Source organism: Salmo trutta, chromosome 7 (assembly GCF_901001165.1).
Source record: "Salmo trutta chromosome 7, fSalTru1.1, whole genome shotgun sequence".
NCBI lineage: Eukaryota > Metazoa > Chordata > Actinopteri > Salmoniformes > Salmonidae > Salmo > Salmo trutta.
Genome location: NC_042963.1, coordinates 49,371,801 through 49,395,412, shown reverse-complemented (window position 1 = coordinate 49,395,412; position 23,612 = coordinate 49,371,801). Strand labels below are relative to the sequence as shown.

Genomic DNA, 23,612 nt, shown 5'->3' with positions numbered 1-23,612 from the left:
ATTAGCCAAACTGCTAAATCGTCAATTAATGGTACCCAAACTATCTGCACTGACTCTATCTTGCACTGACCTTACACACACTCACTAGACTATATATCTAAACCATATACACACTCACTCACATACAGTACATTGACACTCCCACAGAAACCCCACACATTTTCACATACATGTATACTACATACGCACACAAACACACATAACACACACATGCAGATCGACACAACACAAACACAGATACATACACATTTACACACGCATACATTTACACTCATCATATGTGCTGCTACATGGTCTTTATTTTACAACTATTATTATCTATCCTGATGTCAAGTCACTTTACCCTGCCTTCATGTACATATCTCCCTCAAATACCTTATTATTATCTACCCTGATGCCTAGTCACTTTACCCTGCCTTCATGTACATATCTACCTCAAATACCTTAGTATTATCGATCCTGATGCCTAGTCACTTTACCCTGCCTTCATGTACATATCTACCTCAAATACCTTAGTATTATCGATCCTGATGCCTAGTCACTTTACCCTGCCATCATGTACATATCTACCTAAAATACCTTATTATTATCTATCCTGATGTCTAGTCACTTTACCTTGCCTTCATGTACATATCTACCTAAAATACCTTATTATTATCTATCCTGATGTCTAATCACTTTACCCTGCCTTCATGTACATATCTACCTCAAATACCTTATTATTATCTATCCTGATGCCTAGTCACTTTACCCTGCCGTCATGTACATATCTACCTCAAATACCTTATTATTATCTATCCTGATGCCTAGTCACTTTACCCTGCCTTCATATACATATCTACCTCAAATACCGTATTATTATCTATCCTGATGCCTAGTCACTTTACCCTGCCTTCATGTACATACAGTGCCTTGCAAAAGGAGCTCTACAAACAGGTCAGGGACAAAGTTGTGGAGAAGTACAGATCAGGGTTGGGTTAAAAAAAAAATCATCCCTATCATTGAACATCCCACGGAGCACCATTAAATGCAATATTAAAAAATTGAAAGAATATGACACCACAACAAACCTGCCAAGAGAGTGCTGCTCACCAAAACTCACAGACCAGGCAAGGAGGGCATTAATCAGAGAGGCAACAAAGAGACCAAAAATAGCCCTGAAGGAGCTGCAAAGCTCCACAGATGTCACGTCCTGACCAGCAGAGGGCGTATTGCTTAGTCTTGGTCAGGATGTGGCAGGTGGTTTGTGTTTGTTAAATGTTGTGCTGGTGATTGGGACTTCCAATTGAAGGCAGGTGTGTATAGTTGCCTTTGATTGGAAGTCCTATATAGGTGTGTGTGTTTTTCTTTGGGGTTGTGGGGAATTGATTTTGCACTGCGTTTTGTATAGCCTGCAAGACTGTCCATGTCGTGAGTACTGTCTAGTGTTTTTTTTTCCAAGTGGATGCCTTACATGTTTTGTCAGTAATAAACATGAGTGTCCACAATCCCGCTGCGCCTTGGTCCTTCTCTCTCCCATACGACATATTCGCCGAAGAGTACGACATTTTCTGTGACAGAATTCCCCACCAAACCAGGACCAAGCAGCGGAAGAAGTCTGGCGAGGACTGGGGAACACGACGGGTAAGGGAGACCGAGAGGCACCCCCAAGATTTTTTTAGGGGGGGGCACAAGGGCTGTTTGACGGGGCAAGACTGGAGTGCCAGTCAACAGTCACCAGAGCTGCCCGCCAGTCAACAGTCACCAGAGCTGCCCGCCAGTCAACAGTCGCCAGAGCTGCCCGCCAGTCAACAGTCACCAGAGCTGCCCGCCAGTAAACAGTCACCAGAGCTGCACGCCAGTCAACAGTTGCCAGAGCTGCCCGCCAGTCAACAGTCGCCAGAGCTGCCCGCCAGTCAACAGTCACCAGAGCTGCCCGCCAGTCGTAAGTTACCAGAGCTGCCCGCCAGTCAAGAGTCGCCAGAGCTGCCCGCCAGTCGTAAGTCGCCAGAGCTGCCCGCCAGTCGTACGTCGCCAAAGCTGCCCGCCAGTCGTACGTCACCAGAGCTGCCCGCCAGTCAGGAGTCACCAGAGCTGCCCGCCAGTCAGGAGTCACCAGAGCCGCCCGCTAGTCAGGAGCCGCCAGAGCCGCCCGTTAGTCAGAAGCTGCCAGAGTAGCCCGACTGCCCGGAACTGCCAGAGTTGCCCGACTGCCCGGAGCTGCCAGAGTGGCCAGACTGCCCGGAGCTGCCAGAGTGGCCAGACTACCCGGAGCTGCCCGAGTGGCCCTCCTGTCCTCCGGCCCAGCCCGAGTGGCCCTCCTGTCCTCCGGCCCAGCCCGAGTGGCCCTCCTGTCCTCCGGCCCAGCCCGAGGGGCCCTCCTGTCCTCCGGCCCAGCCCGAGGGGCCCTCCTGTCCTCCGGCCCAGCCCGAGGGGCCCTCCTGTCCTCCGGCCCAGCCCGAGTGGCCCTCCGGTCCTCCGGCCCAGCCCGAGTGGCCCTCCTGTCCTCCGGCCCAGCCCGAGTGGTCCGTCTGCCAGGGTCAGCCCGAGTGGCACGTCTGCCCGGCGCAGCTAGCGGCGCCACCGAAGTGGGTGACGCCAAAGGTGGAACGAAGTCCACGTCCTGCACCTGAGCCACCTCCAGGATAGGTGGGTTGGGGAGGGAGGGTGTAGCACAGTGCCGTCGGTGACGGCAGCACCCTCCCTTCCCTCCCTTATTGTTTAGGGGTTATTGTTTGTTGGTTTTGTTGGGGTATTGGGGATTTTCTTGTGTTTTTCTTTTTTTAGGTGCATCCCGGGGTCTGCACCTTGAGGGGGGGGTACTGTCACGTCCTGACCAGCAGAAGGCGTATTGCTTAGTCTTGGTCAGGATGTGGCAGGTGGTTTGTGTTTGTTAAATGTTGTGCTGGTGATTGGGACTTCCAATTGAAGGCAGGTGTGTATAGTTGCCTTTGATTGGAAGTCCTATATAGGTGTGTGTGTTTTTCTTTGGGGTTGTGGGGAATTGATTTTGCACTGCGTTTTGTATAGCCTGCAAGACTGTCCATGTCGTGAGTATTGTCTAGTGTTTTCTTTCCCAAGTGGATGCCTTACATGTTTTGTCAGTAATAAACATGAGTGTCCACAATCCCGCTGCGCCTTGGTCCTTCTCTCTCCCATACGACATATTCGCCGAAGAGTACGACATTTTCTGTGACAACAGAGGAGATTGGAGTATCTGTCCATAAGACCACTTTAAGCCGTACACTCTACAGAGCTGGGCTTTACTGAAGTGTGGCCAGAAAAAAAGCCATTGTTTAAAGAAAAAAATAAGCAAACACGGTTGGTGTTCGCCAAAAGGCACTTGGGAGACTCCCCAAACATATGGAAGAAGGTAATCCGGTCAGATGAGACTAAAATTGAGCTTTTTGGCCATCAAGGAAAACGCTATGTCTGGCGCAAACCAAACACCTCTCATCACCCTGAGAACACCATCCCCAGTGAACCATGGTGGTGGCAGCATCATGCTGTGGGGATGTTTTTCATCGGCAGGGACTGGGAAACTGGTCAGAATTGAAGGAATGATGGATGGCGCTAAATACAGGGAAATTCTTGAGGGAAACCTGTTTCAGTCTTCCAGAGATTTGAGACAGGGACGGAGGTCCACCTTCCAGCAGGACAATGACCCTAAGTATACTGCTAAAGCAACACTTGAGTGGTTTAAGGGGAAACATTTAAATGTCTTGGAATGGCCTAGTCAAAGCCCAGACCTCAATCCAATTGAGAATCTATGGTATGACTTAAAGATTGCTGTACACCAGCGGAACCCATCCAACTTGAAGGAGATGGAGCAGTTTTGCCTTGAAGAATGGGCAAAAATCCCAGTGGCTATATGTGCCAACCTTATAGAGACATACCCCAAGAGACTTGCAGCTGTAATTGCTGCAAAAGGGGGCTCTACAAAGTATTGAATTTGGGGGGGTGAATAGTTATACGCTCAAGTTTTCTGTTTTTTTTGTCTTATTTCTTGTTTGTTTCACAATAAACAATATTTTGCATCATCAAAGTTGTAGGCATGTGATGGAAATCAAATGATACAACCCCCCCAAAAATGTATTTTAATTCCAGGTTGTAAGGCAACAAAATAGGAAAAATACCAAGGGGGTGAATACTTTCGCAAAGCCACTGTATCTACTTCAAATACCTTATTATTATCTATCCTGATGCCTAGTCATTTTACCCTGCTTTCATGTACATATCTACCTCAAATACCTTACTATTATCTATCCTGTTGTCTAGTCACTTTACCCTGCCTTCATGTACATATCTACCTCAAATACCTAATTATTATCTAACCTGATGCCTAGTCACTTTACCCTGCCTTCATGTACATATCTACCTCAAATAACTTATTATTATCTATCCTGATGCCTAGTCACTTTAACCTGCCTTCATGTACATATCTACCTCAAATACATTAGTATTATCTACCCCGATGCCTAGTCACTTTACCCTGCCTTCATCTACATATCTACCTCAAATACCTCGTACCTCTGCACACTGATCTGATACTGATACTCCCTGTAAATAGCTCCACATTGATCTGGTACTGGTACTCCCTGTATATAGCTCCACATTGATCTGGTACTGTTACTCCCTGTATATAGCTCCACATAGATCAGGTACTGGTACTCCCTGTATATAGCTCCACATTGATCCGGTACTGTTACTCCCTGTATATAGCTCCACATAGATCAGGTACTGGTACTCCCTGTATATAGCTCCACATTGATCTGGTACTGGTACTCCCTGTATATAGCTCCACATTGATCTGGTACTGTTACTCCCTGTATATAGCTCCACATAGATCAGGTACTGGTACTCCCTGTATATAGCTCCATATTGATCTGGTACTGGTACTCCCTGTATATAGCTCCACATTGATCTGGTACTGGTACTCCCTGTATATAGCTCCACATTGATCTGGTACTCCCTGTATATAGCTCCACATTGATCTGGTACTGGTACTCCCTGTATATAGCTCCACATTGATCTGGTACTGGTACTCCCTGTATATAGCTCCAAATTGATCTGGTACTGGTACTGCCTGTATATAGCTCCACATTGATCTGGTACTGGTACTGCCTGTGTATAGCTCCACATTGATCTGGTACCCCCTGTGTATAGCTCCACATTGATCTGGTACTCCCTGTATATAGCTCCACATTGATCTGGTACCCCCTGTGTATAGCTCCACATTGATCTGGTACTGGTACTGCCTGTATATAGCTCCACATTGATCTGGTACCCCCTGTGTATAGCTCCACATTGATCTGGTACTCCCTGTATATAGCTCCACATTGATCTGGTACTCCCTGTATATAGCTCCACATTGATCTGGTACCCCCTGTGTATAGCTCCACATTGATCTGGTACTCCCTGTGTATAGCTCCATTCTTGTGTATTTGATTTTGTTCCTCTTCTGTTACTATTTTATTTATATGTTTTAACTCTGCATTGTTGGTTATGGGCTCGTATGCAAGTATTTCATGGTAAAGTCTACACCAGTTGTATTCGGCGGATGGACAAAAAAACATTTGATTTGATTTGAGGTATGGGTGTCACGTGATGGTTCCTCAGGTCTCTCCGCTGCTGTTCCTCTCATGGTGCTTTCCCAAGGACTGATCCAGGGACACATGCTGCTTTCGAGGCCACTTATAAATAGTTAAGAGAGCAGGTCCCAGAGCTGAGCTGAACAGCAGCAGGCAGTGAGGGAGAAAGGCTTGTCTGCAGCCTTCAGGCAGGACAGAGACACTGCAGGGGGACTTACGCCAGCCAGTGCACATACTGTATAACCAGTTACACTTTGAACTCCAACACACACACACACACACACACACACACACACACACACACACACACACACACACACACACACACACACACACACACACACACACACACGCACACACACACACACACACACACACACACAGTGAACTTGAAAGACCAGGGAAAACAGTGTGAAGGGAATTCGATGGGTAAATGATTTAGTATGGCATTCCTGTTTGATCCAGAAGGAGGACATTGATGGGAATTGTCCTGGACTCAGCTGTCTGTCTGTCTCAATCAAATACTGAATCATGTTAAATACGTACCTGCTGAATAGTGAGCCCATGGAAATTCTACACTTCAATAATTCACACTTTATATTCAGCTTGTAGATTAATAGGGCATTAATTCTACCAGCATTACAGGGAGAGGACCTGAAATGTTCTTTCACTCATAATATAATGAATATATCAAAGACAAGCTCCCTTAATAATATCTTTTTCCACACGACTGTAATAACTCTACTGGCCTTGACATTTCCTTTTCACATTGACCTTTTCAACATGGTTACAGAAATGTTGGATACAGGGTATAACTGTCCAAGGTATAGCTTTCACCCGTTCCAATACAAGAACGTACACCAGCCATTGATATTCACATTCATTTAAATGAATATAATGAATCTATTGTACATCCTGAAAGAAGCGAAAATAAATATCATTTATTTTTCTCACCTGCGTGTGGATTTTGGCGATCTGCTTCTCATTCACATTGGGCTGTTGATAGACCCGGCTCTTGTAACGGAACTGCAAATGGAAGAAGAAACGTTCCTTCAACACTTTACTTAAAGCCAAAAAAGTATAATACATTATGATGTAGTGTAAGACTTGTCAAGACTTCTGTCACGACGTAGCCCTTTTGGGTGTATATCGTGTCTCCCTCCCTCTCACTTTTTCTCCCACATCAGGTTTTACAATGGTCATAAATTCCTGGTAGAAACTCTCAGTATGGCGGGAGAGAGCCTATGGAGAACAAAGGCATTCTCCTTGCCAAAACACCTAATCCCCAAAATGGGAGAATTAAACAATATTTATAATTTTGAGAATGTGGGAATGGTCCGTGGACACTTAAGGGACAGTCATGTCGAGTGTGTTTCATTTGGTGATCTCATGAAGGACAGGAAACACACATTACTGTGTCTTTGGTTGTGTGCACTTCTCAATTATGAGCTTTACATCTAAATAGTGTGAAATGTACGTACAACTCTACCAAAGGACAAGACTAGAGAACGTGGAGATCATTCCCACGTTGAAATGGCAAAGACATCTACAAACTAAAGAACAATTATTCAGACTGCAGCTGTTTAAATACTTTAGTCTGGTAAACGCATCCAATCTAAGAACATTTCCATCCAGCAGACAGACCGGCAATCACTGAGAGGGAAAACAAAGGCAGACACTCGTAAATATGTCAATTGCAATTTCTTTTCGAATGAGCGGTTGTTCATGTTCAAAGTATTAGCAATTTCTATGAGTGTAGTAATCCTCTATGAGTTTCCCGCTCTTGGTCCCCATTCCTTTTCCTTTGTCTACCAAGCCGTCATATCAGTTTCGTCCGCTAGGGACTTTTTCTTTGTATCATGTAGTAATCAATATATTAACTATTTGTGTGTGTTTATGTAATTTTGTGATTGATTAAGTTAGTTAGTAAATAAATAATTAAGCCAATTTATATATCGCTGATTCATGATTCTATGCTAGGGTTCGTGTAGATATCCAAGGGTTTGCGACATTCAGTAATGAGACTGATTAGGTAAAATTCATTAATAAGCAACTGTTTTGAGTTATATTCGGAAAATTGAAACTCTATAAACAACATGTTCCCGTGGTGCCCCGACTTCCTAGTTAATTAAAGTTACATGATTAGTTTAATCACGTAATTGAATTACACACAGAGAATTGATTTGATAATATACAGTCTTCACATTTAATGATAGTCAACGACACAACACTTCTAATCATCTCCCAATGACCCTGATTAAACAACCAGTCACTATCATACCCATCTGGCAGCACTGCTGATGATGATCTATATATTTAATACTACCAGAGAAGATCGCCCAGGCAGCCAGTAATTAAAACTTCAGTCAAGTACTAGCGATACCAGGGGACCCCCCTGACTGAGGAGATATAGAACAAAGAACAGAGCCAGGGAGAGCCAAGAGGGAGTTTCCAGCTATGCTGCCTCATCACAATTCAGCTGAGCTGTTTGGAAAACAAAGACTTGTTATAGTGATGCAGTCCCTTGATCATTCATTAAGTGGCTGAATTCTTCCAGATGAGATTCTTTGATAATGATCAAACAGGAGAAGTGCTTCTGTAGGATGGGGTGGGCTACAGCAGCCCAGGGTGGGCTACAGCAGCCCAGGGTGGGCTACAGCATCCCTGGGTGGTATACAGCACCCCTGGGTGGGCTATAGCAGCCCTGGGTGGTATACAGCACCCCTGGGTGGGCTACAACAGCCCTGGGTGGTATACATCAGCATGTCCAGTGCTGTGTTAGGACTGGATCCCAGGGATTGAACAGTGCTTAAGAAATGAAGTAGACAGCGCCTGCACACACAATCCACAGCAACGTCGTGCTAGCCTAATAAGGTATATTTTTTAACAATCAGTAACGTATGTTTGACAATACAGCAGGACTGGACCTGAATGATGGAGCAGTACTGGAGAAATTAAGTAGGGCATGCGATGCACAAACGATTTCTCCACCTCATACTTTATGGGCTAGTATAACATTTTGAGCCAAGAATACCTCTCTGTGACGTGACGAAGATCCACTCTTGGATCAAAATGTGCTAGTCTGACGAAGGTACTGTGTGTTGTGGAGAAATCAGTGATTTGACCATACAGACTTATGGAGCAGAACTGTTACTGCACCACCAGGGATCACTTTGATGGTGGTGGGTGGGGTAGTCTGAGGGTTAGGGTTAGGGTACGGTGGGTTAGGTCTAGGGTTCGGACTAAGGTTAGGGTTAGTGCTGGACCTGGGGGATGGAGAACTGAATGGTTCCTGTACCTCCAGAGTGGGGACCCCCTTAGTGTTGGTGGGAGTGGGGTAGTCTTTAAGGGGACACTCCTCATCCAGGAAGCCGGACTCTCGGCCCTCCACAGCGGGCTGGAAGAGGCCGTAGTTCAGCACGTCCCTCAAAGTCTGGGTCAGTGTACACAGGATCTGCTGCTTAGCAACCCACACCGTGGCCTCGGGCTTAAACCTCATACGCTTCTGCTCCAAAACACACACACAATCAGGGATACATACAGATAGAAAATACCATAAAGATCAGTGTATCAAAATAATCTTGTATTCTGTAAAGTATTTAATTAAAATACATGCATTTAGTATTTAAAATTAAAAATTACACATGCAAGTAGACAGCCTGAATAGCAACAACGTTCTCAGTACCGGTTACAAAAATGACTGTAATATGTTGTTGTTTATCTACTTTAGTTGAGCAAGTCACTCTGGATAAGAGTGTCTGCTAAATAATCAAAATGTAAATGTATATGTGAAAATGAACAAACCAAAATTAACTGCAAAGCACAATGGGTATTACTATTGGCCTTGTTTCGGGGCAGAGCTCATTAGAATAATACTCAGCATGCTTTGCAATTGTTCATTTTTACATTTACATTTTACTCATTTAGCAGACATTCTTATCCAGAGCGACTTACAATTAGTGCATTCATATCACAACCAAATCAAGTACATTATTTATCAACATTTTCACATATATATTTATATTTTGTTCATTTAGCAGACACTCTATCACGCCATAGTGCTATTAGACTTCTGATACTAATGCAGGGTGAAAGGGGGGCACAAAATCTGAACTGCTATAAAACATTGAATGGAAAAGTATTTTGAAAATACAAATGACAGTATTTTGAAAATACAAAAGACATTGGACTATAGTTCAACCCAGTGTAATTCAAATGACAAAATACTCAGAAGTAATTAAAATATGTATTTCAAATACATGTAAAATAAATACTGCCCATTTCTGCACACAGTGGTGTCAGTTTTAAACCTTCTGTTGCAACACAAATACAAAACATTCAGAGATTATACAAACCTGGAGTTTGATATGTTTTGCTCCAAAACATTAGACGACACATTTAGCTTTGGGTTTAAAACATACATTTCTGCTCCAAAACAAACAAACACAAAACACACATGCAGATTTAACATTCTGGCAGCAGGTGCTAACAGATGGAGAAACAATAGCTCACGTCTCCTTGCCAAGCTACCAGTGTCTGTGAATAAATAGGCTTTTATTTACAGTAGAAAAGATTAGGAATCACAGTATAAAACAGCATGGAAATGTCTCCTAGCAGTATTCTGTTTCAGTAATTAGCTATGCCTTTCCTCTACAGAAGCAGGACATTTCATATTCATAAAGTTGTTTGGCAGAGATGCCCGTTACACAGTATTGGTGGTGGAAAAAACAATAACTGGAATTAGTTCAATCAATTAGTAAGGATTATAGCAGAGCGTTACGCCTGTTATCCAGAAAATCATTTTTCTTATTGGTTTATTTGAGGGTGCATGTTCTTTTGTGATAAGGCATTTGAAAACAGCAGCACTCAACTTGCAAGTGTGTATTTCTGTGGCAGAATAACCTCGCCACCGATTTCCAATAGCTGTTTTTTCTCTCTCATTCATGTCTATCAAACTGCTTGGTTGAGAACAGTGTGACATTTAGCTTATACAACATACAGTGCATAGCTATTGTAGCTCACTCTTTCACATTGACTTTATGCTGCTAGGCTGGGGCAAACATCCCACATATTCCACAATTGCTATGATCTCTTTTTTTTTTTTTTACAGCTTTTTGCTTTACAGTCTTTCACATAAGCAACATGCAGTGACAAACTGCAGTAACTATGTGGTAATTCCAACCAGCGTGCAGCACCCCAATTATTTTCAGTGCAGTAGAACTACTGGTTTTGGAGCCTAGAGCAAAGCAGTGGGTAAACTATGTTGTAGCCCAGACTATTGTACTTGTCTTTTCATCTACTCTCACTAGCACTGATTCTGCAGATAGCAGCTATTTTAGCCGAATGCACTGAGTGTATGTCATTCTAGATAAGAGCTTCTGCTAAATGACTAATATGTTTTAAAAAAGGTTCAGGGATGACCACACAGTTGAAAAGTGAAAGGTAGTTATGGTTTGACTTTACAGTGGATTTAGATGCAAGGTAAAAAATGTTTTATAAACTTTGAGTTATTTCAACTAATTATTATTAAGTAACTGGTTCAACAGCCTTATTTTAGTTAATCAACATAGGCAAAAATTCAGTCAACTTAAAATGATGTGTTTGCTCAAATTGTCTCATAAATTAATCCACCTAAAAGGTTTTTGAACTAGTTAGAGTGCTTTATACATACAATGTTTTCAGCATACATATTTGGCACACATTGCACATGCTCATTTACACAGTAATTCAAATGTCTTCACCTGGGATTTGAACTCACAGTTTCTTGGTTCACAGCATTCCAATCTTGCTGCTACCCCACCATGTCTGTGTCAATGAATGATTTCACCTGTATTTCTACACTTTGGACTTCAAAGTAAATCTCAGCTGTTAAAAATACACTCAAGAAAAACAATGTTTTTTATCATAGTGATCAAGAAGTAACATTAAAACAGAGTTAGATGCCCCACCAACAGACAACAATACAGATTTTTTTTTTTTCTGAAATAAGTGAATCATATGAATTATGAGAGAATAGTAAGATGAAGTGATAATTGAGACAGACATAGTGGCATAGCAGGAACATTAGAATGCCATGAGACCAGGAGGTTCTGAGGACACGTAGAAAATTAATTACTGTGTAAATGCTCAACGTGTGTTAAATACGTATGTTGGAAACATTGTATGTTAAAAGCTGTGTGTGTGTAACTAGTTCCACAGCTTTTTTTAGGTAAGATGACCAAATAATAATTATGGTTGAATAAACATTTAAGTTAAGCAAACACATCATTCAGGTAATACTTGGATCGAAAAGTTGAGTAACCAAAAAAAAAAAAGGCTATGGAACCAATTACTTAATAATAATTAGTTGAAACAATAAATAATTTTTTACAGTGTAGCATACTCCTGCAGTATGATAAGAAAACAGTGTACAACGAGATAAGTGTGTACTCACAGACTGCTGAAGGTCAGGGATGACCACACAGAATTCCAGTGACTCCCTGCGGGCAGCCCTGTCCCTCTCTGCCCTCCTGTCTGTCCTCCTGCTAGCCCTTTCCCCTCCAGGTCCTCCATGGCCAGGCTCCTCCTTTGAGCTGTCTGTCTCAAAACCTCCAGAGCCGTCAGAGAAACTTTGGGCCATCTCCTCCTCACTGGATGTAGGACTCCGAGGCATGATACTCTACTGGAGAGAGAGAGGAGACAGCGTTATACATACTGTGTACAACTAACACACACACAAGTTCTGGAGGCATGCTGGACTCTACTGTGGCCTGACCACGGGGAGAGGACACAGTGTTATCGGGCTTCATCATACAGTTAAGATGTCCTCAGAACTCTGCTAGGCAAAGCGACTGTGTGTGCTCTCATACCCCCTAAAGACGTTCATTGAAAAACGTGAAAAAAAGCATACATTTTACTGCTGTTTGTCCCGCTTGGCTACCCTAGCAACAACACAGACAGAAACACTTCCTCAAAATAGTCAAATAAATCAATAAGTCAGTCATACATTTTGACCTTTTTGCAGAGGAAGTCTTAGTTGTGCAATTTTACATCTAGCTTAGATTATTGGTGCAGTATTTCTCGAGTGAAACAATTTGCATGAAAACTAGTCATCTCTCGTTGAATGACAACAAACACTTCATGTTCTCACTCGTACTAGGAGCACTGGTGTAGCACACAACCCCACAGCCCCTGCAGGGTGTGGCTTGGGGTCACCCGGAGCTCGGGCCCCATAGATAGCATATGAAGATGTTATAAGTCATGAAAAACATGTTTAGAATTACAGGAAATTAGCTTTAAAACTGCAACATTTTCTCTCAGCCTCATGTCAAAATGTGTAGAATTGCAGGAAATTAACTCAGGTATTTTTGAAAGTTCGGACAATCCTTGTCCCACAGAGAAACTTTATTTTTATAGTTGAAGAAGATTTTGTTGCATTATTTGAACTTAAACTTTACATTGAGGGGAATTTTATAAGTATACTTTCAATATTATCCATCTCCGCCATAAAAAAGCCAGACTACGGTTTGCAACTGCACATGGGGACAAAGATCATACTTTTTGGAGAAATGTCCTCTGGTCTGATGAAACAAAAATAGAACTGTTTGGCCATAATGACCATCGTTATGTTTGGAGGAAAACGGGGGGAGGCTTGCAAGCCGAAGAACACCATCCCAACCGTAAAGCACGGGGGTGGCAGCATTATGTTGTGCTTTGCTGCAGGAGGGACTGATGCACTTCACAAAATAGATGGCTTCATGTGGAAGGAAAATGATGTGCATATATTGAAGTAACATCTCAAGACATCAGTCAGGAAGTTAAATCTTGGTCGCAAATGGGCAATGACCCCAAGCATACTTGCAAAGTTGTGGCAAAATGGCTTAAGGACAACAAAGTCAAGGTATTGGAGTGGCCATCACAAAGCCCTGACCTCAATCCTATAGAAAATGTGTGGTCAGAACTGAAAAAGTGTGTGCGAGCAAGGAGGCCTATAAACCTGACTCAGTTACACCAGCTCTGTCAGGAGGAATGGGTCAAAATTCACCCAACTTATTGTGGGAAGCTTGTGGAAGGCTACCCGAAACGTTTGACCCAAGTTAAACAATTTAAAGGCAATGCTACCAAATACTAATTCAGTGTATGTAAACTTCTGACCCACTGAGAATGTAATGAAAGAAATAAAAGCTGAAATAAATCATTCTCTCTACTATTATTCTGACATTTCACATTCTTAAAATAAAGTGGTGATCCTAACTAACCTAAGACAGGGAATTTGTACTAGGATTAAATGTCAGGAATTGTGAAAAACTGAGTTTAAATGTATTTGGCTAATGTGTATGTAAACTTCCGACTTCAACTGTATTAAGAACCCTTTTACAGGGTTCTTTGATCAGAACCCTGCAAGTTTGTGCTCCCACATGGTGCAGCGGTCTTAGGCACTGCTTCTCAGTGCTAGAGGCGTCACTACAGACACCCTGGTTCGAATATAGGCTGTGTTGCAACTGGCCGTGATTGGGAGTCCCATAGGGTGGTGCACAATTGGCCAAGCATCGTCCGGGTTTGGCTGGTGTAGGCAGTCATTGTGAACAAAAGGGGGGGGGGTGCATGGTGCCATGTATTAGTTGTGGCTACTACTATTAAATAGTAATATTTTGAGCTAAGAATATGATTTCATCAATAATTAAATAATGGACAAATGAATTCCAGCATAGTTTTGAGAATTTATTTTCATTACATACAAACATAGTTTGGAAAGATGCACTGGTGGCCAGGGAGGCATCTCTTTGCTTGAATGATGACCCACATTAACTCTGGCTGACTTCTTTACAATACAATACAATAGAATATCCATTAGTTACAGTGAACCACAAAAATGTGTCTTCTGCTCCGTTCTCAACCACCCCAAAGAGCAGACCTCACACATACAGTTGATACAAGCACAGGTTTAAGCAGCAGCCTTGGATGGAGAGCATGTTGTGGGTTAAGGGCCTTGCTCAAGGATGTGAACCCAGCAGCCCTACAGGTGTCAGGTCAATTCCGCCCATTTTTTGCCAGGATTCTGAACCGGCCACCTTTCGGCCACAGGCCCAACCCCTGCCACAGGTCAAACTCTTTAGCTGCTGGGCTACCTGCTTGACATGTTTCAGAGAAGAAGAGGAAAAGGAGTGTTGTGGAAAAGTTCTTACACAGGGACGGCTATACACAGACAATACACAGACAAGTTATATTTGCATGATTTAGCATAATTAATTAATCATTACCGTTTTGTTTCATTCATGTGACCGACCAATACTGTTTCATAACATGTGACAGACCAACACCTCACGAGGCTTCTCCTCTCTAAGCTGAGACCTTGAAACTGAGATATCGTTCGTTCGTTCTCAAAACAACGTCTGGGTGTACTGCCAAATTGCAGCTACTGATAAGTGAGGATTTGTACAGCCAGCCACTTGCATGAACACGGAACTTTGCTTATAGAACAGCACATAAATAGAACACAGAAATTAGTTATAAGAAAAGCACAATCATTAAAATTCACATTCCATTCCATCTTCTTAACACTATGTGTGATAATAATAATCACACATGTTATAACAGTGAAGACAAAATGCTATGCAGAAACATAATTATTATGATGTAGAAGAACAACTTACATGCAGTTGTTGTCAGCAGAAGCCAGAAGAGAGATCCTCTGCCTCTGATAGTGCTACTTGCAAGTTGGTTCAAACACAATCCCATTGATTAGTCATGCTGGGTGGATTGGAAGTTGGTTTTTGAATCGGAATGGCAGTTCAATTTTGAATTGACCAAAAGGTTCTATATTGAATCCCATTTTTATCTAAGACTGTATGATTTTATTAAACACAGTATTTCCTCTTGCTTCTAGCTAGCATTTAGTTTGCAACAACACAGGTTTGTATGAACCTTGCTGTTTGCCACTCAGACCTTGGCAACAATGTTACAAAATATAAATGTGATCTTCCCCTTGCCTATAGAGCGAACGATGTGGACGTCAGCTAACCATTTTTCTGACCAGGCAAAATTATGCAGCAGCATCATTAATATGGATAAAAATGTCAAAAGAAAATGCCTAAAACAAATGAAAAGGGAACGTTAGCTGTCATTTCAGATTTCGAGGTGATTGAGTTAGCTTTGTTATCTGATGATTTCTAAAATCCTCCATTACATTCTGGGGTTGGGCTAGAACCCTCAAGGCTCTTTACCTTCACTGGGTATAGAGTGTATATAGAACCTTTTTTTAGTAAAGGGTTCTATAATCTCTTCCAAAGAACCTAAAGGTTCTATATACAGTCACCCCAAATAACCCTTTTTTTCTAAGAGTGCAGTATAAACCAATACACAAATTCTACAGCACAAAGGCGGAGTCATGTCTTAAGTGTAAAACAAACAATGACTCAATAATTCATGCCTTCTGGGAGTGGTATAAAGTCCAAAAGTTATGGCTGGAGTTAGAAAAGCTGACTATCAGAAGTTTGCCATGTAAACGTACTTTTAATTCGTCTATCTGCATATTTCTAGACATGGCGTGTGAGGATGCGGTGAGATACCCGATGGCTTGGACCATTATTTTCTTGGACTATTCTTTTACTTAAGAACTGGAAATCAAATGATGCTCCATCGTCAAGACAGTGGATGAATTAAATGCATAATCATTTAAATGTTGAAAAAATACCAGCTACAGATAGAAAAAAAAAACAGAACAATTTGAAGCCATATGGCATAAAGTATTACAAGTTCTAGAAATGTCCAAAGGATGTAACATTTGAAAAAATGTGAGAACAAACAGGATGGGTATGGATACTGTGGGAACATGTAGGTTTGAGCAAGTATGATAAAATAGCAACATTTTCTCTCAGCCTCATGGTAAAAGGTGTAAAATAGCATGAGATTAGCTATAAAAATGAAAATGTTTCTCTCTGTCCCATGGCAAAAAATGTTTTGCAGAAAAACAAATTACCTTGCGGGGTGAAACTGTGCTATGCCACTGACTATGAGTAGTACAGTTGTTGACTGACAAAAGAGAGTAAGTAGACTTAGGTACCGAACTTCAACTTGCCTCAAGAAAACATATTGTGTGCACGAACAGCTGAAAAACAAAACCTGCTGAAGACCAAAACGAACAAAAACGTCAAAAATAAATTTCATAACATATGCTCAAACTGTTTAGACTGGGAAGCATACAGTAAGCTTTACCCACCCCAGATACACACACACACACACACACACACACACACACACACACACACACACACACACACACACACACACACACACACACACACACACACACACACATATATAAGACACACACACGCCATGCAGCATTTTCTATATCGTTGCCCTAGTTTAGAGCTCTGGATGACACAGACAACGACCAGTACCCTTAATTCAAACAGGCACTGCTTTAAATTTTGATATTGATGGTGCTTCAAACGAAATGTAACAATAATACTTTGTCAAACCCTCGATTCTGTCCAACAGGGATGTTTTTCAAATAGAAAACCCTGTATATAGGCTAGACTTTATACCGGTTATATATGTCCTGTAAATGAGACCCAACCCATTATACGTTTAAAATGGTTCTGCTGTCCTTCCTTTCATTCATTTCCTGCCCATTTTTCTCATAGTGTGATGTCTGGTTCTCATTGTTCTACGCATCCCTTTTATAGATCTGTGCTGAGAGTTTCTCAATCACTGCTCACCAATGTAATTTAAGACTGACCTGTGAAGTAAAGGAAGCAGACCAGAGGCTCACCTTTTCTACATGTTGTTTTTCAGACAGTCAAGAAACTGACGGAGCGCATGAAATCAACTGCCATGGATAGTGTCAGTTAGAGAATCCCTCCAGACGACCTTGACAGTACCAAGTGGAGTGATCCATCCTGTAACCAGAGAATAGCGGTGTGAGAATCTTAAACCACAAAATCCACCACGTATAACATTACATTTTACCACTGCCATGACGCCACAGAAATCTGAACCTGTATGGCTGATTTTATTTTTTAATAAAATTGAAACACCCCGAGAGGTCCCTAATCTCAGGGTCCCTTCTTCCCCTAATAACCGTCCAGAAAAACAACAATATGATAGAGACACTGGGAACACAAGCATTTGACTTCATCCAGTAAACACGCTACATTGTGTCTCTCCCTCGGTCCAATCTCAGATGAGGCCACAGACACAGTCATAAATGACTAGCTCCATAAAAAGTGTTCCAGCAGCACATAACCTCCCCAGAGCCTCTTCTCCAGACAACCACATCCTTCATCATGGCTGTCTGTCACCTCCACTTCCTCCTTCCTCCAGCCAGACCCCTCCAATCACCACTGAGACACACTAGACCCAAAAGGCAGTTAGTATCATATCAGCTTGTTTAACACTTGTTTAGCCTATAGGGTTCAGGAGGCAATTAAAAAAATGCTTGGCTGGCATAGGTCTGATATGCCTCTGCTATTACATGGGTGTTACAGCATACAGTAAAAGCATTCTGGGCCCAGAAATAATCTCTGCAGTCAGCCAGACAGAACCATTGTCAAAATGTAAAACCCAAGGTAGCTAAATGTATGACAAACCCAAGGTAGCCTAATGTATGACAAACCCAAGTTAGCGTGATATATGACAAACCCAAGGTAGATTAATGTATGACAAACCCAATGTAGCTTGATGTATGACATACCCAAGGTAACTTAATGTATGACAAACCCAAGGTAGATTAATGTATGACAAACCCAAGGTAGATGTGTATGACAAACCCAAGGTAGCTTAATGTATGACAATCCCAAGGCAGATAAATGTATGACAAACCCAAGGTACCTAAATGTATGACAAACCCAAGGTAGCTTGATGTATGACAAACCTAAGGTAGATTAATATATGACAAACCCAAGGTAGTTAAATGTATGACAAACCCAATGTAGCTTGATGTATGACATACCCAAGGTAGCTAAATGTATGACAAAGCCAAGGTAGGTTAAAGTATGACAAACCCAAGGTAACTTAATGTATAACAAACCCAAGGTAGATTATTGTATGACAAACCCAAGGTAGATATATTTCTGACAAACTCAAGGTACCTTAATGTATGACAAACCCAAGGTAACTTAATGTATGACAAACCCAAGATAGCTTAATGTATGACAAAGCCAAGGTAGATTCATGTATGACAAAGCCAAGGTAGATTAATGTATGGAAACCTCAGGTAGCTAAATATATGACAAGTGTGAGGTAAGAGGTATTTCAGCTTTGAAGTGGATTTGGACAGCACCGTAGGCAGACCCTTTACTGTACTGTAAGACACGTGGACACTATAACCAAACCCTGTACTGTACTGTAAGACACGTGGACACTATAAACAAACCCTGTACTGTACTGTAAGACACGTGGACACTATAACCAAACCCTGTACTGTACTGTAAGACACGTGGACACTATAAACAAACCCTGTACTGTTCTGTAAGACACGTGGACACTATAACCAAACCCTGTACTGTAAGACACGTGGACACTATAAACAAACCCTGTACTGTACTGTAAGACACGTGGACACTATAACCAAACCCTGTACTGTACTGTAAGACACGTGGACACTATAACCAAACCCTGTACTGTACTGTAAGTCACGTGGACACTATAACCAAACCCTGTACTGTTCTGTAAGACACGTGGACACTATAACCAAACCCTGTACTGTTCTGTAAGACACGTGGACACTATAACCAAACCCTGTACTGTACTGTAAGACACGTGGACACTATAACCAAACCCTGTACTGTTCTGTAAGACACGTGGACACTATAACCAAACCCTGTACTGTACTGTAAGACACGTGGACACTATAACCAAACCCTGTACTGTACTGTAAGACACGTGGACACTATAACCAAACCCTGTACTGTACTGTAAGACACGTGGACACTATAAACAAACCCTGTACTGTACTGTAAGACACGTGGACACTATAACCAAACCCTGTACTGTTCTGTAAGACACGTGGACACTATAACCAAACCCCGTCCTGTACTGTAAGTCTATCCCATTTACTATGTCCTGAGCTCTAATGAGAACCCCAGTGGACGGGACAGGGATCAGCTGGCACTCAGTAATTAACTTTGTCATGGTAGAGAGGACTTAACACTACAGAAGAGCAATCTGACATGGTCAGGGACCATAGCTGGCCATCCCTGGGTCAGGATTCAGGGACAAGTTTCACCTCTCAGTGATTGTACACTCTTAGAAAAAAGGGGTTCCAAAAGTTTTTTTGGGCTGTCCTCAGAGGAGAACCCTTTTTGGTTCCAGGTAGAATGCTTTTAGCTTCCAGGTAGAACCCTTTCTGGTTCCATGTAGAACCGTTTGGGTTCCATGAAGAAACCTCTGTGGAAAGGGTTCTACCTGGAACCAAAAAGGGTTCTTCAAAGGGTTCTGCTATTGCCGAAGAACCCCTTCAGGTTCAAGACAGCACCTTTTTTTCTAAGAGTGTACCACACACCATGCCTGTTGAATAGCACTGTAACTGTTCTACAACAGTGGACTGTTGTTTCTGCTGTGTCCCTGTTGGTGTCATTAACCTGGACTCTGGTCGACATTGAGGGACCTCACTGACACACAGTGGTCACATTGTGGCCATGAATGCTCTCTAGGGGCAGGGCCAGGGGCAGGGCCAGAGGGAGAAAATAAATCAAATTAGGGTGAACCAACCTCCAGCAGAAGAACACAATCCAGGGTGGAATTGGGAAGAAACCCATGGGAGTTCCCAATGTGAAATTATTTTGCCATGTCAAAATGTGTAGTTGCTTTTTTTTTAAGGAGAATTCTACCATTTTGCATTCCCAGAGTGACATGTTGTTCAATCAACACCTGAACACAACACCTTGACTCTAGATGATGTGCCATATTGCCTTAGCGTCCAGCGTCCATCTGCCTGAATCAGGGCAGAGATGACAAGGACCTACTGTAAACGATTCAGTAATTCACATAGGTGGGCGGTATAAAATACATTTTATATCACGGTATATTCCAGATTTATTCACTATTTCACTGAAGAAAGAAATTAAGAAAATTGCAGACATGTGTGATGCTATCTAGGTGCAAATCACCCACCCTTACGGGATACATGGCCATATAGTGGCACCACGACTAGGACAGCAATGGGTCCAGCCACTGAAACAGTCAAATCAGAGAGGAAAATGCTTTCTCACCATGGACCATTAGCAATAGAGACTGCTGTGATACCAGCACCACTGATTGGACAGCGACATTTGGAGATCCATCTCTCTTTAACAGCAATACTGCGCCACAGTGTTAGGCCAGAGTTTTGGGGGATTTTATTATAGAAATCTGTTCTCAAGTATTCCCACACATAAATAAACAGGCATATGTGATCGTATCCCAAAGAAAATCGAGGTTAGAAATGATTCCGTTTTTCAGAAATATGTCTGGGATTCTTCGGTCAATTTGAAGTGTACAAATTATTTATAACTATGTTCCAGCCTCCCGACCACCAACTCAAGGAAAATGTAATTGGGGACCGCCAGCTGAATGTAATTGAGGACCACTGTTGAAGACCTATAGCCTGGGCTAATTTTCCAACACGCATCCCTAAAAACTACTGTACAAAAATACGTTTTCTTAAACTCAATATTAGCATGGAACAGACATAAATAACAAAGAGGAAATGGTCCTTCAAGGAGTACAACCCCAAATACTGTACCACTTCTCCATGCTCCATGGTGGCAGGTACAGTAGCCTAGTGGTTAGAGTGTTGGGCCAGTAGCCAAAAGGTTGCTGGATCGAATCCCTGAGCTGACAAGGTAAAAATCTGTGGTTCTGCTCCTGAGCAAGGCAGTTAACCCACTGTTCCCCGGGCACTGTGGATGTTGATTAAGGCAGCCCCCTGCACCTCTGATTCAGAGGGGTTGGATTAAATGTAGAAGACACATTTCAGTTGAATGCTTTCAGTTGTACAACTGACTAGGTATCCCCCTTTCCCTATACAACTGACTAGGTATCACCCTTTCCCTATACAACTGACTAGGTATCCCCCTTTCCCTATACAACTGACTAGGTATCCCCCTTTCCCTATACAACTGACTAGGTATCCCCTTTCCCTATACAACTGACTAGGTATCCCCCTTTCCCTATACAACTGACTAGGTATCCCCTTTCCCTATACAACTGACTAGGTATCCCCCTTTCCCTATACAACTGACTAGGTATCCCCCTTTCCCTATACAACTGACTAGGTATCCCCCTTTCCCTATACAACTGACTAGGTATCCCCCTTTCCCTATACAACTGACTAGGTATCCCCTTTCCCTATACAACTGACTAGGTGCCCCCTTTCCCTATACAACTGACTAGGTATCCTCCTTTCCATAACAATATTGAGTGGATTTGAGCTAGGCCAATTCTGGATGAAGCAGACAGACATAGTCAGTCCACACAATGTAACATATGAGGTATTATCAAGAGTAAAAAACACTCTGAAATGTGTAACATGTGTGGGAAAATTGCTGTATTTCGAATGGTACTCACCCCACGGAATACAATACCGTACTGTATCTTTGTTGCGCCAAAAACCTTTTGACCACTAGTGGGTGCACTGTATTGGCTCGTTAACATATTTTGAGACGTGCCTTGTAAGAGGCCGTATTTGTTGAACCCGTGAGTGAGATTTCTGTACCAATTGAACTCATATGTGGTTATAGTGCCCCATGAAATGCTTCACTTTAGCTAACCAGTCACCACCAGCCTTCTAGTTAGCTATCATTTGCATGGTTAAGAAACACAAGCTGCTTTACACAATTAAAAACAATAGCAGAATTGAGTTTAATAGTAAAACAACAGTCTAGCTATATTTTTCTCTCACTTGAGCAGGCTCCAGAAAAATATGCTGTCTTTGAATTTCTAGTCTTGCTCCAGCCTACCACTTTTCCCACTGCATTTCATATAAAGGTGCTGTAGACAACATAGTCAAGTTTCCCTCTTTTCCTCTGAGAAAACAGCTTTTTTTTCTTCTATCGTACATAGGCAGGCCGCCTTTTACGTTCATAAAGCATATCGATGGCCGTTCTAAAACTATGCTAGTTGAGCACTTGGACCAGGACTCGAGCACTGGGACTCGGACTTCAGCAATAGGGACTGGTGACTCGGACTTGGACTCGAACTCAAGCACAGGGGACTTGGGACTCGATTCGGACTCGAGGTTTAGTGACTCGACTACATCACTGGATGAAACAGTCATTAGCTCCCGTTCAACTTGTGGACATTAATGTGTCTGTGGCGTCTGTGGAACTTTGATAACAATAGAAATCATGCGACCGAGTGACAGAGGTGCAACCCATACTACTTTGCCAGTACTTTGAAGCACCATCTGGTGATTGTGCTTCTCTCTCTTTCTTTCTCTCTCTGTCTTTCTCTCTGCTTGTGCCTGTTCGTTCTGTATGTAATGTGCAGTATCTATGTAGGCTGAATTAGGAATTTACATGGCCAGATAATTCTTATACAATATAATATTTTTCTCATATGTTTGTCATATTTCTGCTGTTGGGAAGAGAATAGGATGTTAGGCAAAACAAATTATGATTTGAGTAAAATGAAAGTGTATTTAGTTGACTAAAATGGTCCACTGTTTTTGTCATTTTGACAATAACTAAACTAAATCATTATTCAAATTTATTTTTATTATATTTTTATAATATATTTTTGTCAAAATGACTAAGACTAGACTAAATAAAAAAATTAGAGCCAAAATGAACACTGCATTTGGGTTGTCAGTGGATGGATGCCCACTGATCTAGCTTAGTCCAGTTCGTCTCCTCTGGGTGAGTTGAAACCATCGTTAGCTACAACAGAGTAAATAGGGCAACAGACATATGACAGGCAGTTAAGCAGGCCAAAAGGTCTTGGTCTCAGATGTGTGTGTAAAATGGAAATACTGTAGGTTTAACAGTTCAACGCATCACTGGCGGAACAAATCAATTATCTCGTGGGCTAGAAAAGGATGTCCAGCCATCAAGTGTAACACCTAGGGCTTATACTGCACAG

General features: G+C 42.2%; 1 protein-coding gene across 11 annotated transcripts in view; it reads right to left on the bottom strand.

The window, feature by feature from the left end:
* Positions 1–23,612, bottom strand: part of LOC115197597 (SH3 and multiple ankyrin repeat domains protein 2) — a 174,058-nt gene that overhangs the window by 141,728 nt on the left and 8,718 nt on the right. For 9 of the 11 annotated variants that reach the window (XR_003879034.1, XM_029759268.1, XM_029759264.1 and 6 more), the window contains exons 2-5: positions 17,326–17,452; positions 12,004–12,231; positions 8,869–9,075; positions 6,525–6,596 (exon numbers count right to left, since the gene is read on the bottom strand). Coding sequence is in view for 10 of the 11 variants with exons in the window: in XM_029759268.1 (XP_029615128.1) it covers positions 6,525–6,596; positions 8,869–9,075; positions 12,004–12,222 (498 nt within the window). In the remaining variant the exon portion in view is untranslated. The remainder of the gene's footprint in view (positions 1–6,524; positions 6,597–8,868; positions 9,076–12,003; positions 12,232–17,325; positions 17,453–23,612) is intronic. The other 2 variants (XM_029759262.1, XM_029759261.1) reach the window with 2 other exon arrangements.